The sequence below is a fragment of the Delphinapterus leucas genome, chromosome 16, assembly GCF_059928025.1.
Source record: "Delphinapterus leucas isolate spDelLeu-1000000601 "Yukka" chromosome 16, BTC_Dleu_Yukka2, whole genome shotgun sequence".
NCBI classification, from domain to species: Eukaryota; Metazoa; Chordata; class Mammalia; order Artiodactyla; family Monodontidae; genus Delphinapterus; species Delphinapterus leucas.
Genome location: NC_143144.1, coordinates 43,117,117 through 43,137,379, shown reverse-complemented (window position 1 = coordinate 43,137,379; position 20,263 = coordinate 43,117,117). Strand labels below are relative to the sequence as shown.

Genomic DNA, 20,263 nt, shown 5'->3' with positions numbered 1-20,263 from the left:
GTAAGAATAATTATACGGTACAGTCCTCTAATGTATATGTAGAAACTTAAGGAGGAAGTAATGATAGCCTTGCTATTATTACCAAAATGTTAATATACATGATACTTTTAATTAAATATAAATGAATTAAAATAGAATTTCAGGTATTTTTGCTACTTTTTTCCCCCTTTTCCTTTTTTTTAATCATCCTTTTTTTTTTCTTGCTTGTAACATTATAAGTATTTCCTAATTGCTATAAAGAGATATGGCCAAACTTAAATTCCTCTTGTAAAGTTCATTCCTAATTAGATAATTCTATGAAACTGAATTTATCTAGTTTTGTTTGGGGCTTTTTTGCATTTCCCACGTTGTTTTGTAAACTGCTACTAAGTGAAGATTTGAGGTCTAAATTATGTAACAGTGTCACTTAGCCTTTTCTTTTCATAAGTTGGTCCTTTCAGTTCATCTCTATTCTTGCCCCTTAAAGGATCGTGAGAACTTAAGTTTTATAATTAAGAAGAAAAACACTAGCCTCAACCCTTTTCTTTTATACTGATTACTGCTACAGAAAATTATTCTTTTCTCACAGCAGTCTTGTGTGTTTACTGTTTACTGATCTTTAACAGTCTATACTCATGAACAGATTTGTTTGGGCAAGTCACACCACTCCACTGTGTGTGTCCTATTTTTGTTTTGTTTTAAACTATGATGTTGGCATGATTGTTGGAAAGTCCTCCTTCATGCCTGCAAAGAGAAACCTGTTTTTAAGGTAAATGATTTGAACTTATGACAAAATGATGGTATTTTTTTCAAACTGGTATATTTGGAGGGAATCATCTTGGGTTACTAATAATAAATATAGTAATCAAAACACTGATGTGATGATTTTGTAATTTCAGCCTGATAGCGCATATCAAGGTGGAGTCTTCTTTCTCACTGTACATTTTCCGACAGACTATCCTTTTAAACCACCAAAGGTATTTTTATTTTTATGATTGACGTGACTCCTGTGTCAGGGGTTTTACTCTCTATCCAGAGATATTTTCATGAAAAGACTGTGGGTAGGTTAGCATGTTCAAACTGTTCGGTAAAATCAATGAATCTAAAATGCTTTCTTACTCAAATATTGTATTATGTCTGTAAACAGAAGGCAGTATCTGTTAGGCTAGAAATTAGCTTCCCTACCTGTCTTTCCCTCTGCATTAGATATGTGTAGTTTGGGAAGTTTTTATGGTCAAGAGTTAGACTCTTCCATTCAGGGGATTATCTTTCCTAGGTTGACCCTTCTTTCTCAGTTTTTAAGTATTCAACAAACATTTATTGAGCACCTACCATGTTCTGTTGCATTGGGGAATACAAAAGTAAAAAGACATAGTCCTTTTGTTTAGTGTAGGAAAGATTAAAACACATTCTTATTAAATTTAGCTTAAATCTAAAGAGGAAGCCAACAAATGATGGGGGTGTCAATGAGGGAGAAAATCATTAACAAATTCTGTCACTGAGGAAATATTTACTTTAGATTTTTAAAAACACCTAATTAACATTACATATGAAACGATGTAACAACTCTCATGGAAGATTAGAATTCTTGGTGGATTTGTTAGGGCAGGTAATAAGCTGGGGCCCCTCAACTTTCCTCTGGAGTAAGGTCAGCAGCCTATTTCTAGATCCAGGTATCAATTGATAATCAAATTAAGAAAAGGATTGCTTTGAGGGTTGATGAAAGCCATGGTTAATTACTTCAGGTGCTACTCAACCAGTCATATCACCTATTATATTATATTATTTATCACACTTTCCAAAATACTCCTCAATTCCTTGGGGTTGGGGAGAGCAGAAAACTGACTTTGCTTTCACATTATCAGTAGCTAAAGCCACGTGCACATAAAGTAGATGCTCATCCAATTTGTGTTGAATACATCTCTCCTCTAAGATCACATAAAATTGAGGACATTTTACCCTAGAGCAAATTGGTTCTGTTTGCTTTCATAGTTCATGGATTGTCACAGTTTTGTTTTGTTTTGTTTTATGTTTAGATTGCTTTCACAACAAAAATTTACCATCCAAACATAAACAGTAATGGAAGTATTTGTCTTGATATCCTGAGGTCACAATGGTCACCAGCTCTGACTGTATCAAAAGGTAATTTCATTTATCAGATTTACAACAGTTGATAACAGTGAGACAGGAAAAATACAGCAGAAATATCTTAGGGACCAAAGTTTAAAAAAACCAATCTATTGTGTTTTCTTCTGCTTTGCTTTTGCTTTGCTTTCGTAGCTTTTATATTACTCTTGCTTGGGGGGGTTGATGGACAGATCTAAATGATGAAATGAGAGAAATTTAAAATGTTAGAACTAGGAATTTGGGGATAAGACTGTTGACATTTCACCCCTTTAGTTTGGGCTTTATCTTTAAAAAGAAAGAGACAGGGACAGAGAGAGAGACACAGAAGTAAAAATAAGATTTTAGGACCAGATGTCCCATTCATTAAATGGAATTATTTGTTGACATGATGAGTAAAGCTTTACATCTCCTTTACTTCATCTCAGAGGAAATGTCAGATTGGCAGATAAAGTAAATTATTTAAAATGAAAGACAGGAATTCCCTGAAAGTCCAGTAATTAGGACTCCACGCTTTCCCTGCCGAGGGCCCAGCTTCAATCCCTTGTCGGGGAACTAAGATCCCACAAGCTGCATGGTGTGGCCAAAAAAAGGAAAGACATATTTCACACTTTAGAGTAATGTAGTATATATAGCATGTTAGTCTAAACTTCAAATAGTAGCATCATTGTAAGGACTGATACATAATCCACGCAGATTCTCAACTTTCACAGTTGCATAGCATTATTCTTTGCTAAATTATGAGATGTGTATATAGGGCATCTGAAGCCGTTTGTTTCATTAGCTAATGTTATTTGCTTTGCCAGCCTCTTAATTTTGTCTTGTTTCTCTAACAGAAAAGAGCCTGAGTTATTGTTTTGAGTTAGAACCATCTACCCCTGAAAGTAACTTGGTAGTTTTCCCTTTTTATAAAATTTAAGAAAACTGTTTCTTTTGAAGGATTTGGGGGAGGAATCCATGGTCATTAAAAAAAATTTTTTTAATAAATGCTACCTGAATATATAGCTTGTTTTAAAAATTGATAAGGTTTAGAGGAAGCAGTGTCCATAGCCATGATTATTTCAAGTATTAGATAAGTAACAGCCCTTCAGATCGGTTAGTTATTCATGAATGGCAATTTTTCTGATCTAACATATCCCTGTAAAATGTTCATGTAGATTCTAGTGTTCTTTTAAAAACCTTTCACATACTATAACTGTTACACACTAGATATAGGAAAGATATTGTGTCATAGGGTTTTTCAAATTAATATTCTGTTTCCTGGAATAGGATCACAAAATGAAATTCATTTAGCATATGCAGCTAAATACTTAGAGAGCGCAGACTGCCAGATGTTGAATACTTACCTTCTGCCATTGGTTGCTTTTTATAAAAAATAGTTTTGTTAGCTTCTAGAAACTGTCCTTTAAGAACAGTTTCAAACAGCCTCAGTTTCCTTATATGTCAAATGGGGATTATAATAGTATTACCACATATGGTTACTATGCAACTAGCACATAGTAAGCATTCAAATGAATGTTATATATTGTTATCATTTTCCTTATCTGAAAACATTTGATTTGTGTGCATAATAGTGAAATCAGGGCACAGGGCTCTTGGCAGCAGGAGTGGGGAGATGAGGAACTTCCCTCTTGCCTATTTTATAAAGTAGCTTATATTTTCTTTATTTGTACATTTTTCACTTTTTAATATTTTAAATGTCTTATTTCGCTTTTTATCATGAGTTTAGTTTGGAAACTTTCTGGAGGTGTGAGCCCAGGTAGCTTACCCAGTTGGTTTAATATACAGGCTTGAAATTCCATTGGGCAGATGAAAGATTAAAAAGATGAATGAAATATTAGTTTTTGTTAGCCCGTAGCACCCCCTTTCCAAGTCATTAAAAATCAACTCTGGGGCTTCCCTGGTGGCGCAGTGGTTGAGAATCTGCCTGGACACGGGTTCGAGCCCTGGTCTGGGAGGATCCCACATGCCGCGGAGCAACTAGGCCCGTGAGCCACAACTACTGAGCCTGCGCGTCTGGAGCCTGTGCTCCGCAACAAGAGAGGCCGCGATAGTGAGAGGCCCGCGCACCGCGATGACAAGTGGCCCCCGCTTGCCACAACTAGAGAAAGTCCTCGCACAGAAACGAAAGCCCAACACAGCAAAAATTAATTAATTAATTAATAAACTCCGACCCCCAACGTCTTCTTTAAAACAAACAAAAAAAAATCAACTCTGCCTTCCTTATAAATTCACCTTTGGATTTGTAAGAGTAGGAAAAGATAAAGGAACATAGTAGAGGAAGGTGAAGATGGAATGTTGTTCCAAAGATACCATGTATCCCCTCAGAAGTGGTGGCATGGAAGCAGACAAATGAGGAACCAGAGTCCTTGTTTCCTTCTTTTTCAGACACTTAGTTGTTTATTTTTTTAAGTGTAGCTATTTGCATTAGTATTTTGATACAACATGCAAGAAACAACTACTATAATTTATCAATTTTCATTTATATTTAAAAATATACAAGTTATGTAATGATAGCTGTGCCTTTTTTTTTTTTTTTTTTTTTTTTTTTTGCGGTACGAGAGCCCCTCACTGTTGCGGCCTCTACCGCCGCGGAGCACAGGCTCCGGACATGCAGGCCCAGCGGCCATGGCTCACGGGCCCAGCCGCTCCGCAGCATGTGGGATCCTCCCGGACCGGGGCACGAACCCGCGTCCCCTGCATCGGCAGGCGGACTCCCAACCACTGCACCACCAGGGAAGCCCATGCCTATTATTTTTAAATGCATTTGCCACAAATAATGTACATGGAATTAAAAAAATTCACTGAAAATAATCTTACAGATATTCCTTCTTTAGCTCTAAGCCCAAGTAAAACAGTGCATGAGCTTCACCTCCCAAAGCGGTTTGAACTGTTAACTGTAATTTGATTGCTTTACCTTGAACTGTTTAGGACACAGATTTTCTGCATTAAAGTAGAATAAAAGTGGACAGTTTTCTTATTAAAGTAAAAAAATATCTCTAAGAAACATCTAAAGTTAGGATGCTATTCTAATATTTTTCCAACTATGTACCATCCGGGGTATATGTGTGTTACCTAAAAAATATTTTTGTAGAGAACTCTTGAGTTTAAAAGTTAATAGCTACTTTGGAGGTTCACATTTTTAAAATAAACAGAAATTCAAATAGAATTTAAAATTGCAAAAGTGATAATAATTTTGTATTATATACACTGTATGGTAATTTTGTAATTTAAAAAATTAAAGATATTTGCTGCCAACCAAAATTAATCTCAAATGTAATTTAATGTGTTCATTTTGTTTTTTCTTTGTAAGTTTATTGTCTGTTCAGTAAAATTATTTTCACATGTGTAATTCATATAAAGTAGAAAGATCATTACTTAATATGATGTTCTCTTTTAAATCTAGTTTTATTGTCCATATGTTCTCTGCTTTGTGACCCTAATCCAGATGACCCCTTAGTACCAGATATTGCACAAATCTATAAATCAGACAAAGAAAAGTAAGTGTTTGCTTATATTAGTTTCTATTTGGGTGCATTTCTATGTAGTCTGCCAAAACATAAGTATTATCAATGTATTGAAGTACATTTAGTTATGCTTATTGTGTTTATGTTAAGTTTGTTTATCCAGTGGAGTAAACCTTTCTTTTTAAATTCTATTAATTTAAAAATTAAATTAAATTTATTTTAAATTCTATTAATTTTAAATTCTATTAATTCCTTTTACAAAAAAATCTCATCCCTTCCCACTTGTTGTTTCATCCTTTACTATTTAATAGTACTTGTTCTGCATTTACATAGTATGCATGTTTTTTGATAGTAACTATCAAACTATCTATAATTCTAAGCAGTAAATTTACAATTTAAAAAGTTGATAATTGGAAATTACTGAATATCATATTCCTTACCTTCTCCCAGGAAAAGTTATCCTTAACTACCCCTAAACTGACCTAATTTTCAAGGTGCTACATCTTGCTGGCACCATTGATTCATTTGCATTTTACAGATAATGACCATTCAGGGTTGTCATTTACAGATTTGTATTAGAAATTGATTTCTTTATTTCGTTGTGTATAACTTAGGTACGTTTTCATATAGGTTGTAAAGAGATCCATTAGTTTAAAAAATCGCTCATGTTTTCTGTTTTATTTATGCATGAACCTAAGTCACATTGACCCAATAATTGGTGTATGTATGATTATTGCAGTTAAGCATAAAAAAGGTATACAGTTTTACATAGACAGATCTTCTAAAAGATTTAATTTGTATGTTTTTACTATATCCCTTTTGTATGTCTACAGATACAACAGACACGCAAGAGAATGGACTCAGAAATATGCAATGTAAAATCAAAAAAATTTTCATATATACCAGAGTACTGTAAAATCTAGGTTTTTTTCAACATTAGCAGTAAATCGAGCACCGTTTACTGTTTCATTGTACCATGAAATCCTTTGATTTTTACCCATTTTAAATGTATTTCTGAAGCAAGACAAAACAAACTTCCAAAAATATTCTTGAGACTGTGATGAGAGCATTTATCATTTTGTATGCATTGAGAAAGACATTTATTATGGTTTTTAAGATACTTGGACATCTGCATCTTCAGCTTACAAGATCTACAATGCATCTGAAAAGCAACCAAATTATTTTTTGCTGAAACTAGATGTTTTTACATGAAGAATACTGTATGTGTTGTCTAAGATGTCGTCAGTTATATAAATCTGTATTCAGATTTCATTCTTCGTTAGCTCACTTTATAATTTGTATTTTTTTACTGTATAGACTAAATATATTCTATTTACATGTATGTCAACTCGTTACTTTTTTCCTGTGAACAGTATTGAAAAAACCCAACAGCTGATAATGAAATGAATTAACTGTCCGTCTCCCTTGTCTTAGGGTATTCTGTAGATTGATTGCAGATTCCTTAAACCTGAAATGATCTTTACACTGTAATTCTCAGTATACTGATTATGGAGAAACACTTGTTTTGATTTTGTTATACTTGACTTAACTTTATTACAATGTGAATTAATTGCACTGCTAAGTAGGAAGACGTGTAACTTTTATTTGTTGCTATTCACATCAGAATTTTTTTCTGTATAGGCAATATTATATTGACACCTTTTACAGATCTTAATGTAGCTTTTTCCATTTAAATAAAATGCTTTTTCTACTATTTGTCTTGATTACTTAAAAAGATAAAAAATTACTTTATAAGTAAGGATCAATACTCTATATAAAATTTTGCATGGAAATTAATTCCAAATTGTAAGAATGAAGTCTGTTGTACTTGGCACTAATCACCATTAATTATATAAATTTTATTGCTTTAGGTTTGTATAGATATCTGTTTACTAAATTGTCAATCTAGAGGATGATATACACTGGTCCCTTGTTATTGAAAAGAATTTAGGATATGTTGGCATTTGTCTTGGATCACATCTAAAATGAATTATTTTCTAAGGTACTGAGATGAATGTAAGACAGTGTCACCTACATTGAAGAAAAGTCTTTATAGACCTGAAGAATAATTAGGTTAATTCATTAAAATGCCCCTCTAGATATAACTGACGTTGTATTTCTTAACACTTTAAAATCTAGAATTTCTAAAATAGAATTTTAATGCCATCACAGTTTGAAAGAGGACATCCATTTTTTACCGTAGAAGTTATACAGAAAATTCTAAAATGACACTTTCCCTCTGTTTTATAAATTGTCAGTTAAAATGATTTAAATGAGCAGGTTATCTTTGCAGATTTTAAAGAAAGCTAGAAAGTTCTAATGTTTTAACTTGGAAAAAAAATGTCTCTAATTATTAGCATGCTTACCAAACTTGAGTGTCATTTTTAAGAAGAGTTGTAGCTCTTCTGATTATTTCAGTAGCTGTATAAGTGTACAAAAATCTGTGATGGGTGTAGTCATTAGCAAACAATGTAAATCACTTAAGTATTTTACCATGGTTCATTATTATAAAGCACAAAATAACCCATTGTTAAAAAATGTGTTTTTATAAATGAATGTAAAATAAATGAATTGTGAAATGGATGTTTAAGAAAATATAGGTTTAAAAAGTAACTATATTAAGTGATGTCTTGAAACAGCCATATCATGAAGAATACTACTATGTTATTATAAGCTACATTGGCCCAGAATTTGAACACTCAACATCATTAGATTTAAGTATTTAGTATATTTTGATAATAAAGGGTTTTGTTTCTTGAATATCTTTCACTTTTTAAAAAACTTTTGTGTGGCATTTATTTTTGGAAATGTCTTTTTTTTTTCTGTATTAAAGTTTTGAAACTTGCCTAACACTCTAACTCTGTTTGCCTTTGCTTACATCTGAATTGTACAACCACTCTCTTGAGGAGTGAGCACAAGTTCTCATAATTAATTTAAAAATCTTAGAAGTTCAGCAATGGCATAATGATCAGCCAGATCAGTATTTTGGGTTTGTTGTTTTGTTTAATTCCAACAAAGGGTACATCAGTTACCTAACTGTAAATCCGAAGCCAAGGACCTTCCTCCATAGATCAACCATTAATTTAAGGACCTCCTGGGAGTGAGGAAAATGGAAAGTCTTTTGGAGTTTTACGATCCTACCTCTTGTAGTCTTGGATTCTGAGCACTTGTAACTGCCACATACAATAAATCCATGATACAGGCTGTAAGGGGTAACCTCACGCTCATCCCCCCAACTATCTCTAATTCCTGAACAAGCTTTACACATGCATATGTAAATCATATACAATTATTCATTTTTGCTTTACGTTATACCCCCACCCCTCCATGAACTCTGTTAGGGAAAATTTTAAATTTACTTTGTCAGTTAAGCAATTTCAAAGGATCAAAAGGTATTAGGTGAGAAACACAAACACAAAGCACCAGGGCAACCCTAAGAGTTAATATTCAGAGTAACTTTTGGGGCTTCCCTGGTGGTGCAGTGGTTAAGCATCCACCTGCCAATGCAGGGGACACGGGTTCAAGCCCTGGTCCGGGAAGATCCCACATGCCGTGGAGCAACTAAGCCCGTGCACCACAACTACTGAGCCTGCGCTCTAGAGCCTGCAAGCCACAACTACTGAGCCCACGTGCTACAACTACTGAAGCCCGCGCGCCTAGAGCCCATGCTTCGCAACAAGAGAAGCCACCGCAATGAGAAGCCCGCGCACCGCAATGAAGAGTAGCCCCTGCTCGCTGCAACTAGGGAAAGTCCATGCGCAGCAACGAAGACCCAATGCAGCCCAAAATAAAAAGAGTAATTTTTTTTAAAACTTAATGAAAACAATACCACATGTAGTTTTTCATTTCTCATTATTTTATCACAATGATATGTTTATCTTCTTTGTACATGATTCCAGTCATTGATGTTTCACAGAATCCTGCTCTCTCAGTTCTGTATTTTTAAGGTGGAAAGATTGGGGAAATGAATTTTCCTCTCGGATTAAGAGAGATTCTTGGTGAAGCTATTTATATCCTGTCTCTTTGTTGGTAGTCATTTTGAACTGGATTCAGAGTCCAGTCCTATGTTTTAAAATTTGAGTTCTGTAGTAGAATCATTGGTCCTGTTACTCATTTTTATTAGGACTAGCCATGGAAAATGTGATTAATACTCTAGCCACGGCCATATAGCTTCAGTGTATTCAAATTGTTGACTTTGGTCTGTTAAGATACAGCACTTATCTTTTTAGTTTGTTTAAATCTTTTGTGGTTATTAATATAATAAAATAACAAACATGAATTTTAAAAGTTTACTTCTAGCACTCTATCAATGTAAACTATGCCAAAAATTTTCTTTAAAGCAGAAGTTTAATTGCAGTTTAATAGCCCTAAAATGTAATGCATATTATTTGTGAAAGTTCTAATTTTTTACAGTGCTTCTCTTTGCCTGTTCTGACAGTTGTGTTTTACAAACAGGGCAGCAGGTAGAGATTCATCTAATTTCACTTGTAAAAATTCATCTGTATAGATAACTAGTCATTTCTAAAAAAAATTTTTTTTTTTGTACTGACATCTGCAAACTCCTAAACTGTATATTGATACACTTTGACCAGGAGTTTTTTCAGTAGTAGTGATAACTGAAAATTTGTAGACAGCTGACATTTTGGGTAATAGAAATAATTTGTAACACAATAGTGTTTTATCACTTATTTGTATCATGTTACATTTAAATTTCTGCTCTCATTATCCTGTTATATATGTTAGAATGTGGTTTTAAATTGTAAATGAACTGAACTAATAGGAAGAGGGAATATTCACCTAAAAGTTCTAGCACTTGGAGGCATTTTTATAAGATACATTTTTTTAAAAAACTTAGCGCTCTCTTAGGTTCTACTGTTGTAGAGGGAGGAATGTGCCTTTCTTACCCCAGGAGGAAGTTGCTTTTATTATGATGGCACATGTTCTGAGCTATGCTTCCTCATATCATTTGCTTGCTTTTGTTAAAATCTTTTTAGTGCAAAAGATCACTGAGTTGCATGTAAGATTTTATTGTAAACTTAATATACATATTGTGGGGAACAGTTGTGACACCACTTGTGTAAGCACTCCTGATACACCCGTTTAGGTGGTCCAGTGACCACCCACACATTCAGTGTGTCAATAGAAGTCACCAGACTAAGCATATGTTCACACTCACAGCTAAGATTTATTATAGCGACACAGCAAAGATATACAGCTCCCTCAGTAAGGGGAAAAGACAGATCATGAAGGAAACCATGAAGCTTTCTCTGAAGGGGCCACACAGAGCTCACTCTCCCTCCAACAGTGAAATGCAGTAACACAGGCACAGTGTTTCTGCCCAGGGAAGCCTGTTTGAAATGCAAAGTTCAGGGGTTTTAATAGGGGCTAAACCATGTAGGCACCCTTTGCCCACCAAAACTCCAGGCTCCCAGAAGGTAAGCAGGTGTTCACTGAAATCACATTGTTTATTTAAAAAGTCTAGTCAGGCTAGCATAGCAGATAGAACCTTATATCACATAGGGAAAGTTTTAAAAGCCGTATTCCTTGATGCCAGCTGAAGGCCAACCTGGTAAGCCCTTCTAAAAATCAGGCCTGCACTATTCGTTGAAAAGACTGTTCTTTCCCCTTGAAAAGGTCTCTGTGCCCTTGTCGAAAATCAACTGACCCTAGAGGTTTTTTATGGTCTCTGAATTCTGTTCTAATGACCTGTATGCCTTATGCTAACACCACACTACATTGATGACTGTAGCTGCATAGTAACTTTCGAAATCAAGAAGTGTGGATTTTCCAACTTTGTTCTTTTACAATATTGTTCTGACTATTCACATCCCTCGTGATTCAAAACGCATTTTAGGATCAGCTTTTCCATTTCTTCTGAGATGGACCAGATGGGGGGACCATGGGTGATGTGTCCCCAGCAGCTCTGGTTTCTTGATGGAGTCCACAACATAGTGTGAGCCGTGTCCCATTAATGCCCTTCAAGAATTCTATCCCAGCCTCTTCCCACTCCCCAGTCCTGAAGTTCATGATTCAGTATTATGGATGCGCTGAGAGAGAAATGAGCTCCTTTCTGTGTTCCCCACAGTTGCGGAGGCCAGGTGGTCACTCACACACTCTCACTTGCCCTTGTTAGAGATATCACAGGCTCAGAGGATCTCTTTTGGCCCTAAGCTGTGCTGTCTTTGGGAGAGGGTTGATGCAGTAAAGTCAAACTATTTCTTTTACCTTCTCCGATGTATCCAAACTTGTATTTTTTTTTTTTTTTTTTTTTTTCTTCAACATTGTCCAGGAAGTTCGCTGCTGGAAACCTGGACTTCCACAATGGCTCTTTCATCCATAAGTGATTGTCTAAGACAGTGTTTTGCAGGAGTTCCTGGGCTGTGGCTATGAGGGGCTGGAGCCAGTTCATGGGCCACTGCACGGTCCACAGCCAGGACCAGGACCACGTTCTGTATGTGTTACCCAACGCACAGGTGGGCAAGATTCCTCCCAGATCCCTTGGCAGAGATGCTCACAGCTCTCACAAAGGCACTTCTGTCCATGGATAGATGCCAAATTTTTGTTGGGGGTAGGGCACAAGCAAGGGTCAACTTATTCAGCCATAGTGCTGACATCACTTTACCCCAGTGTGGAGTGTCCTCACCCTTTATAAGTGCCCTTACCATGCTGTATTATCAGTATCACTAACCATGAGATCCTTAGTGTTTATTATTTTTGACTCCCTGGGACCTAGTACAGTATCTGGTCCACAAGAGCTCAAATATTTATTGAATAAATAAATGAATGAACTGGGCCTCAGATGATACTTAGGATTTTAAATGGCATATTTAAGTGGGGAAGTAAGAGAAACCAAAGATAATAAAGTAAAAATCATTCAAGTAAGAGAAACCAAAGATAATAAAGTAAAAATAAGTGAAAATGGCCTTGGTCTATGTGCAATTGAGAGAAAAGATTAGGTGGAGAAGGCAGATTAATTAGATGTGAAAACTTGATTTGATGGCCTGTAAGAAATCAGTGTTTTTTTTAAAAATTCTATTTTATTATTTTATACAGCAGGTTCTTATTAGTTATCTATTTTATAAATATTAGTGTATGTGTGTCAATCCCAATCTCCCAATTCATCACACCACCAGCCCCCGCCACTTTCCCCCCTTGGTGTCCATACGTTTGTTCTCTACATCTGTGTCTCTATTTCTGCCCTGCAAACCGGTTCATCTGTACCATTTTTCTAGGTTCCAGATCAGTGTAAGTTTTTAATCAACAAAATGATGTAATAAAAGCATGCGTTTGGGGCTATTTATTTAGCAGAGTGTAGAATTGGAATTGGAATAATTTCTCATACTAGAATCCTCGGAATCATTATTGGCTTCCACCTGTGAATGAAATCCTGCTGATTGTACTAGAAATGCCTTTGGCATATGAGCCATGGCAGAATCTTAGTTCAGAATCTCAACCTCTTTCCTGAATCATAGCAATAACCTCCTAATTTACCTCCTTCTTTACAGTCTCCTCACTTCCATCACTCTCAGTGCTCCTACCAAAGAGGTTTTTCTAAAAATGAGTTTAAGCTGCCTAAAAAGTTATTTGTCCATCTTTTGCTAACAAACTCCTTAGCATATTACACACAGCCCTTCACAACCTAATGCCACCCAACTTCTTTAGACTTGTCTCATACTACTCCTTTTCACATATATTTTGTCTTCTTAAGGACACCATGCCCTCATGCATATCTGTGACTTGCACATACTGTTTCCCTTTTCTGGAAAGCACCTCCACCCTTCCTCACTTGAAAAAAACAGTTCAAATGTCACCTACTCTATGAAACCATTCCCTACTCTCCCAGCAGATTTAAACAGATGGATCATGCCTTAGTCACCTTTGTATTTTTAGAACTTATTGCAGTATCTAGCATAGTACTGGCTTCTACTAGGAATGGAGTCTTTTTTTAAATATATTTAAAATGATAAATATTACCGTTGTATTTTGGAAAAAAATGTAAAACAATACAGGTCTATATAAAGTAAAAATTGAGTACCATCTACTCATTCCTGCAATACTAAGGTATAATCACCATTAAACCCAATTTTGTGTGTATTATTTTGCACACTTTTTATGCATGCACACACATGCATATGTGTGTGTATAGTTTTAAAAAATTCAAGCCTGAATGACTGAATGAATGAGGAAATAAAGGAACTTCAGATGTTATTTTTAGCAACCCACAAATTAGTTAAGTCAAGAAAGAGTCTTTTTTAACTGTTTTTTAAAAAATATTTATTTATTTGGCTGCGCCGGGTCTTTGTTGCAGCATGTGGGATCTTCATTGCGGCATGTGGGATCTTTCAGTTGTGGCATTTGAACTCTTAAGTTGCGGCATGTGGGATGTAGTTCCCCGACCAGGCATCGAACCTAGGCCCCCTGCATCGGTAGTGTGGAGTCTTTCTTAACCACTGGACCATGAGGGAAGTCCCAAGAAGGAGTCGTTACAAGGATAGAAAAGAAACAATAAAATGTAAGGGAATATTAAAAAAAACAAACTGGGAATTCCCTGGCGGTCCAGTGGTTAGGACTCCACGCTTATGCTGCAGGGCCGCACAGGTTCGATCCCTGGTCAGGGAATTAAGATCCTGCAAGCTGAACAGTGCAGGCAGAAACAAAAACAAAAAAACTATGGCAACTTCATGACTGAATTGCCTATATTACACTTACATAGAGTCAAATATAATTTCAGAGCTGCAAACTGTGGATTCATAGGTGGAAATTTTTAACAAGATGCAACAAGGAAGATAATCCTTCCTATATATCTCTCTCTGAATACCAGTTTTCATACCTGTACAATACAAATAATTCCACTTTGTAGGATTTATGAAAGGATTAGAAGCAAAATATATTAACATGCTTGCCATGTAGTTGAGTGATAAATTATAATTATTACCATTTGTATTGATCCAGTGTTTTACAATGTGAGGGCAGACAATGTAGGTTATCTTGTTTATTAATAGCATTATTCCCTCAATATAATCATTCTGAATTTCTTCCACTCTTTAATTTGGCTTTCAGGAATATCCAGCAATATGAATTTGGGTTTTATAATTTGCATAAAATTATAGTTATCCATTTTACTTGTCCTTCCTCCTGCTGACTCATAGAATCAGCTTTAAAATAGAAAACCTATATTTATTTTGCATAATACTGCTATAACAATGGCTAAAAATAACTCTGATACCCTCTTTTTTTTTTTTTCGCGGTATGCGGCCCTCTCACTGTTGTGGCCTCTCGCGTTGTGGAGCACGGGCTGCGGACGCGCAGGCTCAGCAGCCATGGCTCATGGGCCCAGCCGCTCCGCGGCATGTGTGATCTTCCCGAACCGGGGCACGAACCTGTGTCCCCTGCATCGGCAGGCGGACTCTCAACCACTGTGCCACCAGGGAAGCCCCTCTGATACCCTCTTAATAATTAAGGTTGCATACCTTGTTCTAATTGAGAAGTAATTCATAAACTAATTTAGATATCTGGGAACTATTAACATGCAATAGATCTTTCTTTAGAATTTTTCTCTCCTTTCCATCATTTTGTACACTGTTGGGGTTTGTTTGTTTTTGTTTTGTTTTTTATGTTTTGGCTGCACTGCACGGCATGTGTACTGTTTTAAAAGGCAAACTGCTGTGAGGGGATAATAGACCCTAAGTGAATGAAAATGGTTTGAAGGAAAAAATTATCCATGTAGTTTTCTTCACATACTTTATTAAAATCTTGATTTACAGGAAAGCTAGGAGATATTCAGATTATAATTTTTTCTTATATTGCTGCAAAGAATTGTTATACTTTTATAACTTGTGTGTGTTTATACTGTATTTCCCCAAAGTGTAAACTTGTTGAAACAGGAGCGATGTCTTACCCTTTTTGTGCCATTTCCAAAGCCTATCCCAGTGCTGTTCAATTGCTGATGAGTACTCTGTCTTTAGATGTGGTGTTTATAGTATAACCTTATTTCCAGAAATATATTTTACTTATGAGTTCAGAATTACGTCTATTCCTCATGCTAAACCTACTAGGTGATTGTTCCTATTGTAGCTGGATTATTTGTCCACTATAATTACAAAAGCAAGACTGCTTTCTCTTAGGAATATTTTTTTCTTCAAGTGATAACTATGGATCTAACTCTTATTCACCAGGGAATTATCGTGGTCTCTGACTGCTGCTGCTGCTATTTATTGGTGCTACTTTCAGCTTTACTAGTGTGCAATATCAATAAACCATGATCATTGCTTTCATACATATGTTCCCAAATTTTACATTGCTCCCATCTACACACATAACTGTCCCTCCTATTGGCAAATGACACTTCTAACAGCTAGCTGCTGTATTCTGTGGTGCCAAATTTGTATATAACTTATTTGTGCAAAACTAATCTTTTTACATTTTTTAATCTCCCTCTCTCTCTTTCTCTCCCTCCCTCCATCCATTTGTCATGCTCTATGTACTATGCTAGTATTATAGGGGACAGAAAGAAGCATAAGACTTAGTCTTGTCCTCAAGTATAGCTTACCATCTATTGAGGAAAAAAATATGTACACATAATAAAAGATTAACAACCAGAGGGCTATATGATATGTCACAAATAAATAATATGAGTTCACATAGTCTAGAAGATCCAAGGAAGATATTTGGGGCTGGAATGATGTGATGTGTTGACTGAGTCTGAAGGATAGTCTGATATAATGGGAAAAGTGCAAGACAATGAATTGGAAGACCAGGTGTTCATTTCCACATCTTATTAACTGTTGTAACATTGTGACATGGGCTTTCTGAACTTAATTTCTCTCATTTGTAAATTGGGAACCATGATCATGATAATACTTGCTCTGTCTACTTCTTCAATTTGTGAATCATATAATCAAATACAGTTATATAAAGATGTTCTGAAAACATTAAAGAACAATTCCAACCTAAGTGTGTGTTGTTTTAATTTTTCATCACCTACCATAGTATTTATGCTCAAAACACCACTAATAATTAAGAAATGTTAAAAGTTCAATAGGAAGAGAGGAGCAATGCTGGTATATAATTCATATGTTATTTAATCGGGAGAGGAAATGACAAAATAAAAGACAGGGCTGTGATGCAAATATGACTTTTTTGTTTGGATACAATCCATACTACATCTATAATTATTTAGAAGCTAATAATAAGTGTTATGAATAATGTAAGGATAATGATAACCACTGTTGGGACTTCCCTGGCAGTCTAGTGGTTAAGACTCTGTGCTCCCAATGCAGGAGGCACAGGTTCCATCCCTGGTCAGGGAACTAGATCCCACACGCCACGTGGCATGGCCAAAAAAAAAAGATAGCTATTATTTATTGAGCTTTTACTCTGTGCCAGGGACTGTAGTAAGAACTTTTTATACACTCTCTAATTTAATCTTCATAACAATCCTAAGAATCAACTATCACTGTTCCCATTTCACAGAGGGGAAAACTCTGGGACAGTGAGATTGTCATTTAGCAAGGTCACACAGGTAATAACAAGCACAGGATTTGAACTTAGATCTGTCTAACTTCTAAGTCTGTATGCTTATCCAGTAATTTCCATAACTTTGGCATATCACACAAAATGCAATGGTAAACTCAGAGCCAAATTGAAGTGCTTTGATGTATTTATTAACAGACAAGAAATGGATATTTAAATAATAAACTATTTCAAGCAAAGGTGAAGGGAGGAATGAAGCTTTAGAGGGAGGAGAGAGGCCAGTTCATGGAGGACTTGCATGCCATATATGAGAATTTAAACTTGATTCTGTGGGTAATCATGAGCCATTGAAGATTTCAAGTACAGAAATGTGATCATTGCCTGCCTGGCACAGAGCTGCTGCTCCATTCATACTCCATGAACAAATGAATGAATGGGATTTGCCTTTTAGAAGGACTGACCTGGTGACAGTGTGAAATATGGTTTGGAGGGAAGTAAGACTGAAAGTCGGCAAACTGGGGACTTTCCTGGCAGTCCACTGGTTAAGAGTCCGTGCTTCCACTGCAGGGGCCATGGGTTGAATCCCTGGTCTGGGAACTAAGATCCCACAGGCTGCACAACGCAGCCAAAAAAACAAAAAGAGAGAAAGAAAGTAGGAAAACTACTGTAAGATTTTGGGAAAAGATAGCAGAGCCGTTGTGAACCAGTGGCATACAGGAGCTGACTGGTACTGGCTTAAAAAGCCAATTATATATATCTCTTCCCAACTTCAGGTTCAGTGACATTCAGTTGGTGGTTTGAAATCAGCCATGCGAGTATTTATTTACACCATAGATCTCAGCAAAAACTACAAATTAGGGCTCTCTTTTCAGAAAGCTGATTTACCAACACACTACTGGCCTGATCAAAAGCTATAGCAATGTGATGGACGAGGAGGAAATACTTACTAGAGGGGCTAATGAAATAGAATCAGCAATACTTATCATTAGTTGGTTGATGGGTGAGGAGTGTGAATGAGGGAGATTATATAATAGTTTATCAAGTTATCGGCTTCCATGATTCCAATGGGATACTGGTGCCTCTTACCAAGAGAAGGAGTTCAAGATAGGGGACAGATAGTGAATTCTGTTCAGGGAAAACTGAGGTATCTGTGAAACATGATGGTAAAGATGCCAGTGGCTATATATTGGGGTTGGCCAAAAAGTTCGTTCGGGTTTGCTGTAAAATTTTACGGCTACAGAAAACCTCGAATGAACTGTTTGGCCAACCCAATAGATGTGAGAGTAAAAGGAGAGATCTGGATTCAATATGAAATCGGGAACTATGAGGATGTAACTGATAGTTGAAGTCAGTTGGGACTGAAACACTGGGAGCAGATGAAATTTTAAAACAAAATAAAGGGACAGAGCCCTGGAAAAGTCTTCAAGTTTTATAAAGTAAATATACATGAAGCCATATGCCTTTTTGTTCAAAGACAGTGTGAGTAAGTAGGTAGAATTATATTTTCTGTGTAAATGCTGAGTTTGGAATAAAATTATCACTGCAATGTATATGAGTTTTAAAGAATATTGGAATCTGATGAAAACAGAAATGTTATAGATCAGATTTATAAGAACTTTATAGCAAGATTTATGAAAATGACACTTTAAAACAACAAAAAGCTTTTTAAATATCCAAAAGAAGTTTAACTTTATATCAAACATCTGAAAGAATAAAAACACTCTAGAAAAATATAAAGAAAAATTATTTCAGAAATTAGCTAAAATGTAATTATAAGGAATTCTAGCCTATACTTACCTCTATCTTGACACTGTACTGCAACTCTTCCTTTCTTTGCCTCTGCCACTAGTTTTCACTGCAGGTGGGGAGAATGCTGTGTCTATTTTTGTTTGGTGCCTTGTACATAGTATGTACTCAGAAAAAAACAAACAATAAAACCCAGCCCTGTTTCTTCCATGACAGGGTGAGAGGTTTGAACAGATGACCTGGAAGGTCCCTTTCAATCCTGAGAATCTGTGAAAAGGAAGTGGTGATAGTTGCTTACCACTTAAAAGAAGAAGTGGGCTTAATTTTCTATGGCACCGAAGGATCAATGTTTCAAAGCTACAGACTCTCAGCTCAATATTACACTGGTAAGAATTTTCTAACAAAGCTATCCAACAGAGGAAAGGCTGTTTCAGGAGGTGGCTATCTTTGAAATAAATGGAACGTGAGAGCTAGAAGGACCCTTCCATAGCTTTAGTTTAGGTCTTCCCAATCTTCTTCATGCCATTGTCCACATGGAAAATGGTTGTACAGCACATCTATCAATATCTCAAGGCAGGACTTCCCTGGTGGCACAGTGGTTAAGAATCTGCCTGCCAATTCAGGGGACACAGGTTCGAGCCCTGGTCCAGGAAGACCCCACATGCCGTGGAGCAACTAAGCCCGTGAGTCACAACTACTGAGCCTGCTCTCCAGAGGCCATGAGCCACAACCACTGAGCCCGCGTGCCACAACTACTGAAGCCCACGCGCTCTAGGGCCTGTGCTTCGCAACGAGAAGCCACCGCAATGAGAAGCACGCGCACCGCAACGAAGAGTAACCCCCGCTCACCACTAGAGAAAGCCCACATGCAGCAAAGAAGACCCAACACAGCCAAAAGTAAATAAATAAAATAAATAAATGTATAAAAAAAAGAAAAAAATCGCAAGGCATACTTGTCACACGTTCTTAGGGCTTTGGGTGGGAAAACGCTGACGTAGTCCAGCGTCCTCAGCTGCAGTGGGGGAATTAAATCCTAGAGAGGGGATGCGACATTCCCGGATCAAGACGTTAATGCTGAGGCTAGAACTCTAGTCTCCGGACAACTAACTAGCCAAAGTCTCCTCCACACAAATTAAGCAGGGGTTGGATGTCAAGCTTGAAGACGGCGACAGCGGTAGTGACACTGGATGGGGTGATGGTCCGGATCGGTATTGCTTTAATGTGGTCCCATTACCACTGGCATTAGAACTTGTTAAACCTTGAGGAACCTGGGACCCACACAGACATAATGAATCTGGCTCTGCTGCAAGGCCTGGGAATCTGCATTTTAAGGTTTGCAACCATGCCCCACCCCCCTCCTCGGCAGTAATTTTGGACTCTGAGCTCCAGCTCCTGCTTGAAATGAGGGACTCTGCTGGGCGCGTAGCACCCAGCAACCTGACCTCAAAGAAGCGTGGGCGGCACAGCTACACTGT

At 36.7% G+C, this 20,263-nt stretch overlaps 1 protein-coding gene across 8 annotated transcripts in view; it reads left to right on the top strand.

Moving 5' to 3' along the window:
- UBE2D1 (ubiquitin conjugating enzyme E2 D1) overlaps nucleotides 1-11,841 on the top strand; it is a 39,842-nt gene extending 28,001 nt beyond the window's left edge. For 4 of the 8 annotated variants that reach the window (XM_089897849.1, XM_089897855.1, XM_089897850.1 and 1 more), the window contains 4 exons: nucleotides 879-956; nucleotides 2,016-2,121; nucleotides 5,510-5,603; nucleotides 6,404-8,422. In XM_089897849.1, coding sequence (XP_089753975.1) covers nucleotides 879-956; nucleotides 2,016-2,121; nucleotides 5,510-5,603; nucleotides 6,404-6,449 — 324 coding nt within the window. In that variant the 3' untranslated portion in view covers nucleotides 6,450-8,422. Of the gene's footprint in view, nucleotides 1-878; nucleotides 957-2,015; nucleotides 2,122-5,509; nucleotides 5,604-6,403 lie in introns of all 8 variants that reach the window. The other 4 variants (XM_089897851.1, XM_089897852.1, XM_089897856.1 and 1 more) reach the window with 4 other exon arrangements.
- Nucleotides 11,842-20,263: the final 8,422 nt, after the last annotated feature.